This window comes from Pavona decussata, unplaced genomic scaffold (genome assembly GCF_977016875.1).
Source record: "Pavona decussata unplaced genomic scaffold, jaPavDecu1.1 SCAFFOLD_258, whole genome shotgun sequence".
NCBI lineage: Eukaryota > Metazoa > Cnidaria > Anthozoa > Scleractinia > Agariciidae > Pavona > Pavona decussata.
Genome location: NW_028145661.1, coordinates 642,951 through 655,550, shown reverse-complemented (window position 1 = coordinate 655,550; position 12,600 = coordinate 642,951). Strand labels below are relative to the sequence as shown.

The 12,600-nt window shown below is 39.5% G+C and overlaps 2 protein-coding genes across 3 annotated transcripts in view; both read left to right on the top strand.

Annotated features, from left to right (window-relative positions):
• The first annotated feature begins 1,492 nt into the window (after window positions 1-1,492).
• LOC146456336 (uncharacterized) overlaps window positions 1,493-12,600 on the top strand; it is a 57,738-nt gene continuing 46,630 nt past the window's right edge. Inside the window, exons 1-3 of one of the 2 annotated variants that reach the window (XM_085093268.1) lie at window positions 1,493-1,581; window positions 3,154-3,230; window positions 3,905-4,051. In XM_085093268.1, the coding sequence (XP_084949394.1) occupies window positions 3,925-4,051 (127 nt within the window). In that variant the 5' untranslated portion in view covers window positions 1,493-1,581; window positions 3,154-3,230; window positions 3,905-3,924. Of the gene's footprint in view, window positions 1,582-3,153; window positions 3,231-3,904; window positions 4,052-6,296; window positions 6,421-12,600 lie in introns of those variants that run through there. The other variant, XM_085093266.1, reaches the window with a different exon arrangement.
• LOC146456341 (uncharacterized) lies at window positions 6,733-11,303 on the top strand. The gene is made up of 7 exons (XM_085093277.1): window positions 6,733-6,835; window positions 6,948-7,079; window positions 7,478-7,501; window positions 8,379-8,519; window positions 9,226-9,357; window positions 9,521-10,001; window positions 11,075-11,303. Exons 1-7 carry the CDS (start codon window positions 6,733-6,735, stop codon window positions 11,079-11,081), a joined length of 1,020 nt encoding a protein of 339 aa, XP_084949403.1. The 3' UTR covers window positions 11,082-11,303.

The window sequence follows — 12,600 nt, the reverse complement described above, 5'->3', positions numbered from 1 at the left end:
GATTGTGTTTCTCGTTAACCAACAACAGTGTTCCAAACTCTTTTTTAAGTCAGATCCTAGAAACACCGCGAGAAATTTTTACTCGAAAACTATTTATGTCATTGGAATACTCAAATCAGAAACCATTTCTGCTTGCCCTCGTTCTGTCTACAGTGTCGGAGTCTACTGTGAACTTAAACGCATAACGAACTAAGGAAGAAAAGCCTGAAAAACAACCAAAATATCAGCGGCAAAACAGAACCAGCTCTGGGCTTATATTTGTGCAAAGGAATATTCTAGGGAGTTAAGGGAAGGCTTGTTTTCTGGGTGAGACGAGAGGGACGGGGAAGGGGGGGAGTGAGTTTGGGTTTCAGAATTGGGTGAATAGAAACAGCAGAAAATAGGCTAACAGATTGAAACGGCTCACCCAAAGTGTCCAAAGATTATAACGATATTATATTCAGTAGCTGGAGAGCTTGTTATAGGAAGAGTCGCGTCTGCGGAGCAGGCTGGGGAGTGGGGAAAGTTTATAGTGGGAGACTGAGCGGTTCGAGAGAGTGACATTGTAACGGTACAATGTCGCCCTCGGATTAACAACGCAAGTGTTGGTGAGACAAAGTTCCTGTCAGGATTTGATGGCTTGATTTGACCCTGAAATGTTCCGCCGCACAGAAATTTAAATGCCTCAGCTTAACCTTTTTGCTTCAGTCATACCATTACACCAAACAATATGATAAGAGTCTTACGTACATTTCATGGCCGGTATTGCGCATGTCCTCATCTCGTCCGCTCAAACAGTACTGACCCGAGTAGGTTAAAGTGCATTGTGACACGACTCCGTCTGGTAGTTTTACCGCTTCCCCACTGAACATTAGCATTTTGGAACTGCTCCTTAGACTAAGGAGCAGTGCTTTATTTTTTTTGCGTTCGACGTAAAAAGAACGCATTCCTAATACAGTTGAAAGTCGAGATTGTAAGGGACAATCAATGAATATATTTTGGGACGCTTATGTGGCATCCCCGCAGAGTTTCCCGGGGCGGATGACATCATCACCAACTTGGCAAAGGAGAGAGAGCCTGGGATCTAGTCTTTGATTGTTACTGGGCCTAGTAAAGCGAGCGAACCACGCCGCGAGCGAGCGGGAAAATTGCTTCCCGTGAGGAGACGGGCGCTTGCGTCATCTGTGGTTGACTTGCTTTACCGAGAAAATAAGGGTCTGCTGGTCAGTCCACTTTTGTTCATGATTTTGGCAACTGATTTTACTAAAGAATGATCATTTGAGCAAGCCAGATATAATAACTGGGAACTTGGTGGCTGTCAACGTCCGCTCAAAACTTTCAAAACCACTCAGCTAATTTAAAACTCAAAGATAACTCATGATTAATCTTCTTGCAGAGGCGGAGTCGTACGCGGAAGATCTGATATGCGATACAAGAATATTCATACACATTTTTCGAAACACTATCGGTATCTTAGCATTGTAATGAAACTTCGCTTTAGGCAACTACTTAGTAAAACCTGTGTCGATTGGTGAATTCACTCAATAGCAGCAACGACGCAAACCTTGAATGAAAACTTTCTCAACGGCTTATAAAAGGAAGGTTAGTACTACATATTGGTGATTTACCTTATTTATTTGGCTATAAGCCGATCTCAGCTATTAGCCGAGACCCCAGACTTCTAACTTATACTTATACTCAGCCAGACTGATCATCACGAAAAATTAAACCAAAACATTCGGCTATAAGCCGAGACCCATTTCAGTCCATTTAATGTTCGTAAAACACATAGAATTTTCGCAACAACACACCGATTTGAAAGTAATCACAATTACTTAAATGTTAGTCATAGGATCTGCCTTGCTTTAAGCAGAATATATTCTCACCAATTTCGCACTATTGTGCATAAAAGCTATCACCTAATTTCTGTTTTGTCTACTGGTGCTTACCGGGCAAACTGATATAAAATTAAGAAAACAAAGTTTTGGTCATTCCTGTGGTGAAACTCTTGACTTGTACATGCTGTAGGTAAAAAATAATTTTCTTGACTTTTTTTGCACGAACTAACGTAACAGTTTATAACTAAGGTATGGTTTTCCGCGTAAATCCCTAGTCACCATTATGATCGAAATTGTGCCAGTATGGACACAGATTTAGTAACTAAGGGTAACTGGTTCCACAGGTGATATGACTGGGACTGCATAACATTAAAGCCACTAGGATAATTTGATTCTTTAACGAGAGAGCATTGAAGAAATGTCTTCTTAATAAATTAAGGTCGCTATTAAGCATTTTCTGCAGTCTTAAAACATCGAAAACATTAATTGTTTTGCAACCATTGACAAATGAAGATAAAAATATGCCGTTTCCACAAACCGTTACAATTCTCCACGCATTATTTTTCAAGTGACCAGCAAAATTTTGCAAATGCAAGTCAGTGGAATCAGTTGAAATTGTTTTAAAAAAACAACAGGTTCTGTTTAAATTCAAAACCTTTTTGCTTAATAACACTTATTTAGCAATTTAAGAATTGAGTGAATATTGCAAGTTTATATTACATAACACATACACTTCCTCCGCCTGGTAGCAATGGAAACCTCATACGTGTTAAAGAGGGACTCATTTGTGTTTATCACATCGCATGTCATAGTCAGTAATATAGTTTTCAACCAAAATTATTCTTCAGAAAATGTTAGAAGTGAAAATGTTGAACGATTTTTTCTTAGGTTTAGTATGAGTTTTCAGCCTTTTTGATCCATATTCTTGTAATTTTACCAGGTTTTACTATTTCTAATTACTATATTGTCAACTCCAATCCCAACGAGGTTTTAATAATTTTTCTAGATATTGTAAACACATTGTAATTCATTTTTAATGCGAGAATGTGGTGATTAAACATCTTTATTTTCATTTTTATTTTTGAGTAAAACGGTAGTTTGAAAGATTGAGGTTGAAAACAAAAATTACAAACTCGTCGGTGCGGTTGCTATATCTTCTACAAATATTGGACCTAACCGATTACAGACGTTTTGTATCGAATATACGCCAAATGAGCACGCAAGGCGGTTTTTTTCGGCGGCGACTTGGTATCAAGCGTGTCTATGACTGATATTGGTAACCTTTGTCAGAATGGATATAAAATATAACGCTTAGATATTTGTTTTTACTTGACAGAGTTGTCCGTGTGTGTGAGAACACCAACACTCAGACTTAAACTTTTGAGTTCTAAAGCCGGAATCGTCTCAGTACAGGTAACATCCATCTGACCGGGCAATTCACTTAGTGTACTGAATTGAAAAACTAACAGACTGATCATGAGCAACAGGGAAGTGAGCTGAATAGTTTTGTTTAATGATAGCTAAACTTTGAATATTTAGCACTGAACAAGGATTCAAAAGTTAAAGATACATGACAAGACTCTCTTTTAGGAAAGGAAGACTTTAAGGGGGTTAAGCAGTTTTTGATCAGTAAAAAAGTCTGCGATAACAAAGTCTTATTTCTTTGAAGCATACTTCATCTTCTTCGCTCTACCAGTTTTTAAATAACAAAAAAATGCGGTCAAGTGATAGGTGAAATCTTAATCTCGTTTTTTCTCTGTTAGAGGTTGTCAGTTGCCAACTTTTTGGAAGAAGGTCCATAATCACAATCAGTTAGGCATTTTAACGATTTGCCTAAACATCACTTCTGGCTAAGCCGGTTGGCAGCCTGTCATCTGAATAGTGCCTATTTTTCTCCGTAGAAAATTAATTACTTTTCGTATTCTTCCCACAGTGAACCGTTCAGTGCAAATCGTTGCACACCGAGAATTCCAATATTGTCATACTAACAGTAGCCTTCATGTCATATGCACTATTTACAATTTGCACAGTGTACTGTTTGTATATCCGATTTTGAACATCTTAACTTTTTATATTTATTTACTCAGGGTACTTCAGCTGACAAAGAATGTATCGTATTTTTACTGGTTTATTACTGGTATCTCTCAAGGCCCTCTCTGATGCCGCCCCTGGCTCGAACGTATTCCCAGTGCGTCGAATTCCTGTGGACGCTTTTTTGGGAAATGAACCCGAAGGTACGGTAATTTTTTATAGGCATCCCAGCGTCAGTCAAGATACTGACCTCCGTGAGGGGGCGAATCTGATTGATTAGGGATAAATTGTTCTGTTGCATATTGTTAACTCATCACTTACTTACTGCTTCGTAAATAACTGTGAGGATCTGGATATCTGTTTCATCAATTCACCCCCATGTTCATTTATTCAGTCTCCATGGGTATATTACAAAGTCAACTCACAATATGACCAGCTCCCAGCCGGCTTGATTGCATGGTAGAGCACTGCACTGGTATCGCAGAGGTCATGGGTTTGAATCCCGTTCAAGCCTGAAAGATTGCTTTCATTTCGCAACTGCATAATAGCTGCAACGATATTTCCTCTATTTAATCAGCGCTTATCGTCGGCTAAATTTAACGTGATGTACTAACAACCTAGGGAAACTGACAACGTAAGTGGAAAACAAGATGGGTTGGAAGCAGGATTTTCCTATTTTGAACTTCCATGAATCATATCTGCACGAATTACGTGCCTACATTTTCCACAAGCTTTTAGTTGGTAAATTCTCTCAGTCTCAGTCTCGAGGTTCCAGGTCCTCTCGCGGTGCCAGTAGTTGGACTGAGTCTGGGAAAGACGGTTGAAGACGGTTGACTAAAGCACTGGGTGAGCAGCTGGGTATTATCGTCTTTTTTTGTGAACATTTTTGATCATTCTTGGAGTATCCAGTCCGTGTTTGCTTCTCCTGTGAACTAAGCATGCGTGACCGTATTGGTTTTCCGTTAGTTCACTTGAATTGTGAATATTTTTAGCTTGGTTCACGTGTAACAATATAGACAAAGGGAAAGATAAATATCTCTCGTTATTTTTAGGACATTATGAGTGCTGTCATCTCATTATGTCGTATTCGTTCACATTAGTGAAACAAAGTCGTCATAGTTTAACTTTATGAAGTTTTGTCGGTAGCATGAACCAGGCTTTTGATACTCATCTGACTTGGAAAACTTTTAATGTAAATTGCGTTGTAAAAAAATAATTATAGGGCGTCATGCTATAATTGTCGATCTGTTTACATTATTAACTTATCATGACTCTTAGAGATCTTTCCAAACAACAACAATTCACTAACAAGAACAAACGCTGATTAACAATGCGTACAGCTGAAAGAAGAAAATCCTAAGAAAAATCGTTATAATCAATGTTCAAATCGGGATATCAAGAGGTGATATTCAAAGCAAGTGTGTTAACCGAAAACAAACAAGAACAAAACGTCACTGATGGCAGTGGCGAGTTTAAGAGCTGTCTTGATTTCTTTCTGTTTCCTTGGTTACCTTGCAACATGGGCTTGACTTATTTTCAAAGGTTTCAACGAAGAAATCAATTAAACATTTAAGTATCAATAGGAGGTGTAAGGAGTATGGCTAAAATGCAGTCATGACGGTTGAAAACGAAATTTTCATTTCAAGCGTGTAATTGCAGACTGATTTAGCGGTTGCCTTAATTAGTAACTGCCAACCAACTCAACCGATTATCAGGCTGATTTGACCTTAACGTTTGATATTTAAGAAAGAAATTTAAAATAGGCGAGCAGACGTGAATCGGCCCATTCGAAAATAATCTATGGCAGTGTTACGTTGTTTCTGATCAGTCAGGCCGGTTATTACCCCTCGCTTAAGGATGCCAAAAGAAATAGAAATTGACCGGCAAATTGTAGCGTGTAAAATTGGCCCATGCTTGATTCAAACCTACTAATGTAAATTAGCCGCTGCGGTAAATAACTGACATTGTTTCGGTTGGATGAATCATTTAATTCTTTTCGATTTCACGCTGCTTAATAAAATCATGCACAATTAAAGAGCATGCAAACGTTTGCCAGACCGTCGGGTAAAACGAGAAAACCAAGCCACTGTTAATAGCTGGTTTATTCTACCACATATTATAGCGGTCGAGAAATCATTATTAGAACTTAAAGTTCTTAGTAAACAACTGAGCAAAAGACAATTGCCATTTAAAATCCAAACAGCCAACGTTTGTTTAAATCAACGGTCACTAACTTTACTAAACAAAAGCTGCATTCCTGAGTGAAAAACACATCTTGCAATCCACAAACAAACAAGAGAAATTTAAAAAACGCACTTAAAAACAGCCAAACTATTTTTAGCCAATTAGAATATGAATAGCCCAGCCAAAACTTGTATTGTCTTTGAAAGGTTGGTTTTCACTCAGTTCAAATTTGAAATCGAGCGATCAACAACTGTCCAGGCAAGGTTAAAAAAGTCAGAAATGGCGAAGTTTTTAAAAAGTTCATTCGTGGTTTTCTCCGTTCTGATGGTCTTTCTGTGGTATGCCACTGCAGTTCCACTTCATGAGTTAAAAGAAGACTTAAATCTGGGTAGGATTTTTTAATTTATTTTGTTATTGAGTAACGTTCAGCTTCATCAGTTCATGATCACTGATTAATCGTTCTCCCAGCCCCGGTCAGAATCAACTGGACGTAGAATTCGGTTTCACCGTATATCTTTGTCTGTTGCAGTGAAGGATTTGACTCACACTTTGGAAGATTCTAACAGTAAGTCCAATAATGTCATCTCTGTTTGTTTAACTCACAGATTGATCTTTTACAGACCCTTGCCATTTGCTAAACTAACGGTTCGCCTAAAAATCAAATCAAATCACGCTGATGTTTGGATACCAGGGTCTAATCATGAGAAAAGATTTCCACAAGTCTCAAAGCGTTCAACAAAAGTGCATAAAACAATTTTTCTATCCCGGTGTTTGGCCGTCAACTTTTGCTCACTGCATCAACGGTATAGCAGCAGAAATTCGTAACCCTTTAAGTGCCAGATATGTAATAAAGTATACTGTAACCGTCTTCACCTGATCATTTTTTATGACTCTAGTTTTACTTTTTATTTTAAGGCTGTAAAGATGAGCGCCAAGACTGTAACTGGATTGTTGAAAACACTGAAGGAGAAAAGGGCTTAGAGGACTACTGCAGTACTTGGAAACACACAACAGCGATCCAGCAATGTCAGAAAACATGCAAGTTTTGTGAGTAGTTTGATGTTTGCTATAATTTTTGTTCGAACATACGTGCAGTTAAATCAATGTTAGCCGTCATTGTCAGCCATTCTCTGATAGAGCAAAAAATTATGAAACTTTTTCTCCTTGAAATCATTTTTGTGGCTCTGCCAATCAAATTTTGCCTTTGCAATGTACTAACGCAGCTGCGCGTGCAGATCTGTGCAGATTACCTGCGCATGCGTTGTAACCATGGACACCCGCATGGACAAGTTTCGGTGAAGTTTGTTAAAGGTCAAAGCAGTTCCATGCTTTAAGCTTTAACTGGCTTCATGATGTTGAAACTCTAGGTGATGCCAAGTCATTTAAAATTAAAATGGCACTTAATTTACCAGTTTAAAAATGGCTTACATTTTATATTTTGACAGGCGGAAAAGCTCCAAGTCCTGTCGGTAAGATTGTTTTCAGTTTGTGTTTGTTGTAAATGCCAAGAAGCCGGTACGACGGAATTCTGACTTACAACTACCCCGCTAGATAAAAAACTTGTGCTTAAGATCACTTTTTCGTGGCCCAAACAAAATCTCAGTCATTTTCTCAACACGAAGGACCAACGACCGCTTTTTGGCGACACACACTTGTGCTCTTTAAATTTACCCCATTAATAAATAATCTTAAATAAACGACAAATACAAAAAATTTTTTAACCTGTATTTTGGGATCAGGTTTTATCCTTTTTATTCATCCTCTAAGTTTTGTTCCCTTCCTCTGTTGTGTTTATTCTTGCATTTTCTTTCTTTTCCTTGTCTGTCGTAGTTTGATCTTTTGCGTCCCGACCATGAATCGTATCAATGGAGTTCCCACACAGTACACACTTCCCACGTTATAATTTTCTATTTATCATCATCTATGAATTAAGCTAAGGAAGCTAACTGGGACACAAAAATAAAAATTGAAAGACTATAAAGACCTGACAAAAACTAAGAAAAAGAAAAGAGGTTCTGCATTATCCACAGGCACATTAACGGCGCGTACTGCTCTTCTCCATTAAGGTGTATAAATGAGTGACGCCTACATACTGCTGTCTTCGTAATTCACCCGGTGATGAATCAGCATCCCATGCTGTGGCCGTACGTATCAATACGTTTGCGGGCCACCTGGCCCCAAAGTAGGGGCTAGCCTTTATTTTCTCTGCTTACCCGTCTGGATGTCATGTTTGTGGCCAAAAGATTGTAGTCTATAGAGTCTTCCATTGTCAGTGAGGTTTATTGCAGGTGTCCGTGTTCATTTCAGCCTCAGTAATGGCATCTCTTCTCTTTCGTTTCTCAATAGGATGTGAAGACGAGCGTGATGATTGCTACAAAATAATCATGAAAACAGGAGGCACTAGAGAGTCTGACGCATTAAAAAAGTACTGTGAAAAATGGCGTAATGATCCTGCGGTCAAACAATGCAAAAGCACTTGCGGATTCTGTGAGTTATCAAATTTGTTAATAAATTGGAGCTTTAACCGTTTAGAATTCGGTAAATGCACATTCACTAATTCTATACAAAGTAGAACAAAAAAAATGTAAACTTGAAAACAAAAACATACTTTGTTGATGCTTTTTTAATAGCATGTATCTCACTGATCACAAAAACTTTAGATTAGAGCAAAAGGTGCAACAGAGTTTGCGCTTATAAACGCTTTCAAATTTTTGTTTAAAAAAAATATCTCTTGTCAGTAAAACAGGTTCGTAGACAAACAGTGATAGGCAGGCTTAGACAAAAGAAAAATATACAGCTCATGCATATTTGATGGCCAATATTTCGACTAGTATTCAAGGTTTCAATGCAGATATAAGTACATCGTTGGCTTACTAATGAATGCCATACTCTCAAGTCTACACTTAATAACAATTGTAATGTTTTGGTTGCCCAGTGAAATGGGTAAACCAGAGACTACAATTGAGTAGATTTAGTTTACTCAGTTTTGTAAGAATGTACGTCTTCAGAGCTTTCGTTTTCAAAGATAATGCATGTCGATTTATTTTATTAACTTCCTCCCACTTGCTCTCCCCTCCCCACCTGTAGCTATGAATAATCTAGGAGCAAGGTTTTGACTGTATGGCCCAGCATGGTGGTATAATTACACTTCCTGTTCTCTTTCACTTTTTGTCGCTTTTCTTGTAATCTGTAGGTTCCAAGCCTCCATCTCCACCTATCGAGCCGGGAACAGAGGAGCTTGAGACCAAGAAACCCACAGAGAAACTTACAGAAAAACCAAGTGTCGCACCAAAACCAACTCAACCATCAGGGGAACCATTTTCAGGTGATCAGAACAATAATCAACCTGTTGACCTCCAGTCTAACCTCAACTGATGTACAGTTAATTCGTGGCTGGCGTAAACCTTAATGTAACACAAAATTAAAAGCCACAAAAAACTTACCACTGCCTATTCTTAGTTCATTGATGTATATTTTTGTCACACCAGGTTTTCAAAAGACTTGCCTAGAGGCACACAATGATTTCCGATTCTTTCATGAGGTGCCTCCCCTTAAATGGTCATCAAAGTTGTCACGTGACGCACAGAATTGGGCCAATCATCTTGCCGCTACTGGCAAGTTTGATCACGACCCGACAGCACGGAGCAAAGACCAGGGTGAGAATCTTTACTACGAGGGGCCAGCCAAGAGACTGTGCGATTACGGTGAGAACGGAGCAGATTGTTTCAGTTGTGAAAAGGTTGTGCAGGCGTGGTATAATGAGGAAAAAGATTATGATTACGGCACAGGCCAAGCGAAGACACCAGGCGCAGATATCTTACATTTCACGCAGATTATTTGGAAAGCGACCAGGGAACTTGGGATGGCAACTGCTGTAGGTAACAACAGGATTGTGGCAGTGGCTAGGTACTCACCCGTGGGAAACTGGATTGGAGAGTTCAAAGAGAACGTACCACCACCAACTAATTTGTAAGTCAACACCAATGTCTGGTCTCTGCTTAAGAAACAATGGACCAGTTGAAACCCCGAGACACCCACTCCAGATTTTCCTTGAAGGCTTCTCTCCCCTCCCCCCAATACTCGGGTAAATTTAGTTACTTCAACTTGAACTTTCATTAGGTGTGTTTTTTTAAATTACATTTACAATTTCTTGGCGCCGCAGGTAGCAAAGCTAATCTAGGCGGGCCAGGATGGCAAAAAGAAAGAATGACTTTAACTGCTAAGTAAGAAGGCAGGCTGAACTATAATATCAACGATTTAGTTTCCAACGAAACTGGCCAACGTTAAGCAAGAGTGTCAGTACCAACTAATTTGTAAATCAACACCAATGTCTGGTTTCTTCTTAAGAACCCCGAGACACCCACTCCAGATTATCCTTGAAGGCTTCTCTCCCCTCCCCCCAATACTCGGGTAAATTTAGCTACTTCAACTTGAACTTTTATTAGGTGTTTTTTTTTTTTATTACATTTACAATTTCTTGGCGCCGCAGGTAGCAAAGCTAATCTAGGCGGACCAGGATGACAAAAAGAAAGAATGACTTTAACTGCTAAGTAAGAAGGCAGGCTGAACTATAATATCAAAGACTTAGTTTCCAACGAAACTGGCTAACCAACTAATTTGTAAATCAGCACCAATATCTGGTTTATGCTTAAGAACCCCGAGACACCCACTCCAGATTATCCTTGAAGGCTTCTCTCCCCTCCCCCCAATACTCGGGTAAATTTAGTTTCCAACGAAACGGGCTAACGTTAAGCAAGAGTGTCAGCACGTGCAAAGAGGAACACATGAACACAGAATGAGTTTTTACTTCCTGTTTCACCTCATTAGTGAAACAATACTTGAAGCAAAGCTAAAATAAACACGCACAAAACAACACTGTTTAACGTACCCAGGGGGAGAGGGGAGGGAATTACAGTGTACAATTACATTCATTGATGTAAAGCTTTCAGGCGACAAGAGTTCCCAAAATAATCAACTCCGCATTATTGTTTTACGAGAAAAACTGATAATATGTATTCATTTTTTTCTTTTTTGTTTCGCAGCCCCTGATGAAAATGACGGAGACAAGTTTTGTATGAATAGCAATCCATCTTTAAAGCGTTAGCCAATTATACAAAAGGCTTGAGTGACCCTTTGTCTTACTGTAACTTCAATTTGCTTAGAACCCTGAAGCTCTTATATTATCTCAGTGCTGTGTCAGTTGAAACTAGAGTTGTCTAGTTTTACAGTAGTAAAGTTACCTTATTTTCAATAAAGGCTTGAGTAAAGTTCCATCTGATCTACTTCTATTTATTTGTATTCACTAGAGGTAGGAGTACTTTTAAAACATTTTTGTTCCCTGGCTGTTATCCTAACTCTCACCTCAGGGATAGATATAGTGACACATACATTCGAGATGAATTTTGACCGTGTAGCCGTTTATCTAATTCACTCATACACACTTGTGGATAAACAAAAGTACAAGGCATTCAGTCCCAGCAAAGACGAGGGCACACCCTCGATCTTATTACGAGCCTCCAAAGGGAGGAGTGGGAGAGGGAGAGAGGACTGGAAAATGATCTTGAGGAGGCAGATCGCTCTAGTCGCATGAGTTAAGACCCTACATTGTAGTCTATAGAATAAAAACAGGTCACAAGCAGTCCCTAATTTTTCTTTTCACCCCTAGGAGACACTGTGTTCCGATCAGTTTTACTCACCACTGGTTTCAATGTACGGCTACCGAAACAGGGCATAATTTAATTTTGGCCTATTTAACGTCCTTTGACCTCAAAGTTATCTCATAGAAATGACTCTGCATTCTCTCAGCTTTCAAATGACGTACTAACCTTAGCAATTTGTGGAGATATGTAAGGGAACGTGATTCATTTATTTAACAGGTTCGCAAATCACTCACTCAATACCAACACTGTGTGACTACCGTTGCATCGTGCCTGTACAACCTAATTAACGGTAAATTATTCCAACAGGGGGGTGGGGGGGATACTCCCCTATATGGCCAACACAGGGGCGTGCCGCTGGATGGGGTATGGTTTTTGGCCCCTCTGCCCTGAACACGGGGTATATAATTTCAAGCGCGTCTGTCCCAATCGGGGTCTAGACCCGTCCTAGACAGGGTATAGCTCAACCTCGTTCCCAGGCTGGAGAGACCCTAGCGCTAGCAACGAGGTTGAGTATGGCTGCAAGACTGTTGTCGAATAGTTAGCAATGCAAAATCGGAGACGCTTGTCTGTATCTAATTAGCATGTCATCAGTCAACATTAGATCATTTTCAAGACAAGATTTTAGCGCCATTATTTTCAGTGTCTACATAAAGGGTCTTAAAATAGAGGGTGCTGTCCTACTCAGGGGAGGCATGTAAGGTTATTTTTTTCCTTAACGTGATCAGGGTCTCAAATCCCCAGCGGCACCCCTATACCCAAACAAGGGGCAAGAATCCCCCTGGGAACTGAGTGAAGGGGTAATTTCTAGGCTGTTTCATGTCTCTTGATCTTCGTCTAAACCACCAAGTGCAGCAAAAGATCGATCGATCCGACGACCATCATAAACACATAGTCCGAGAAAGCCTCTG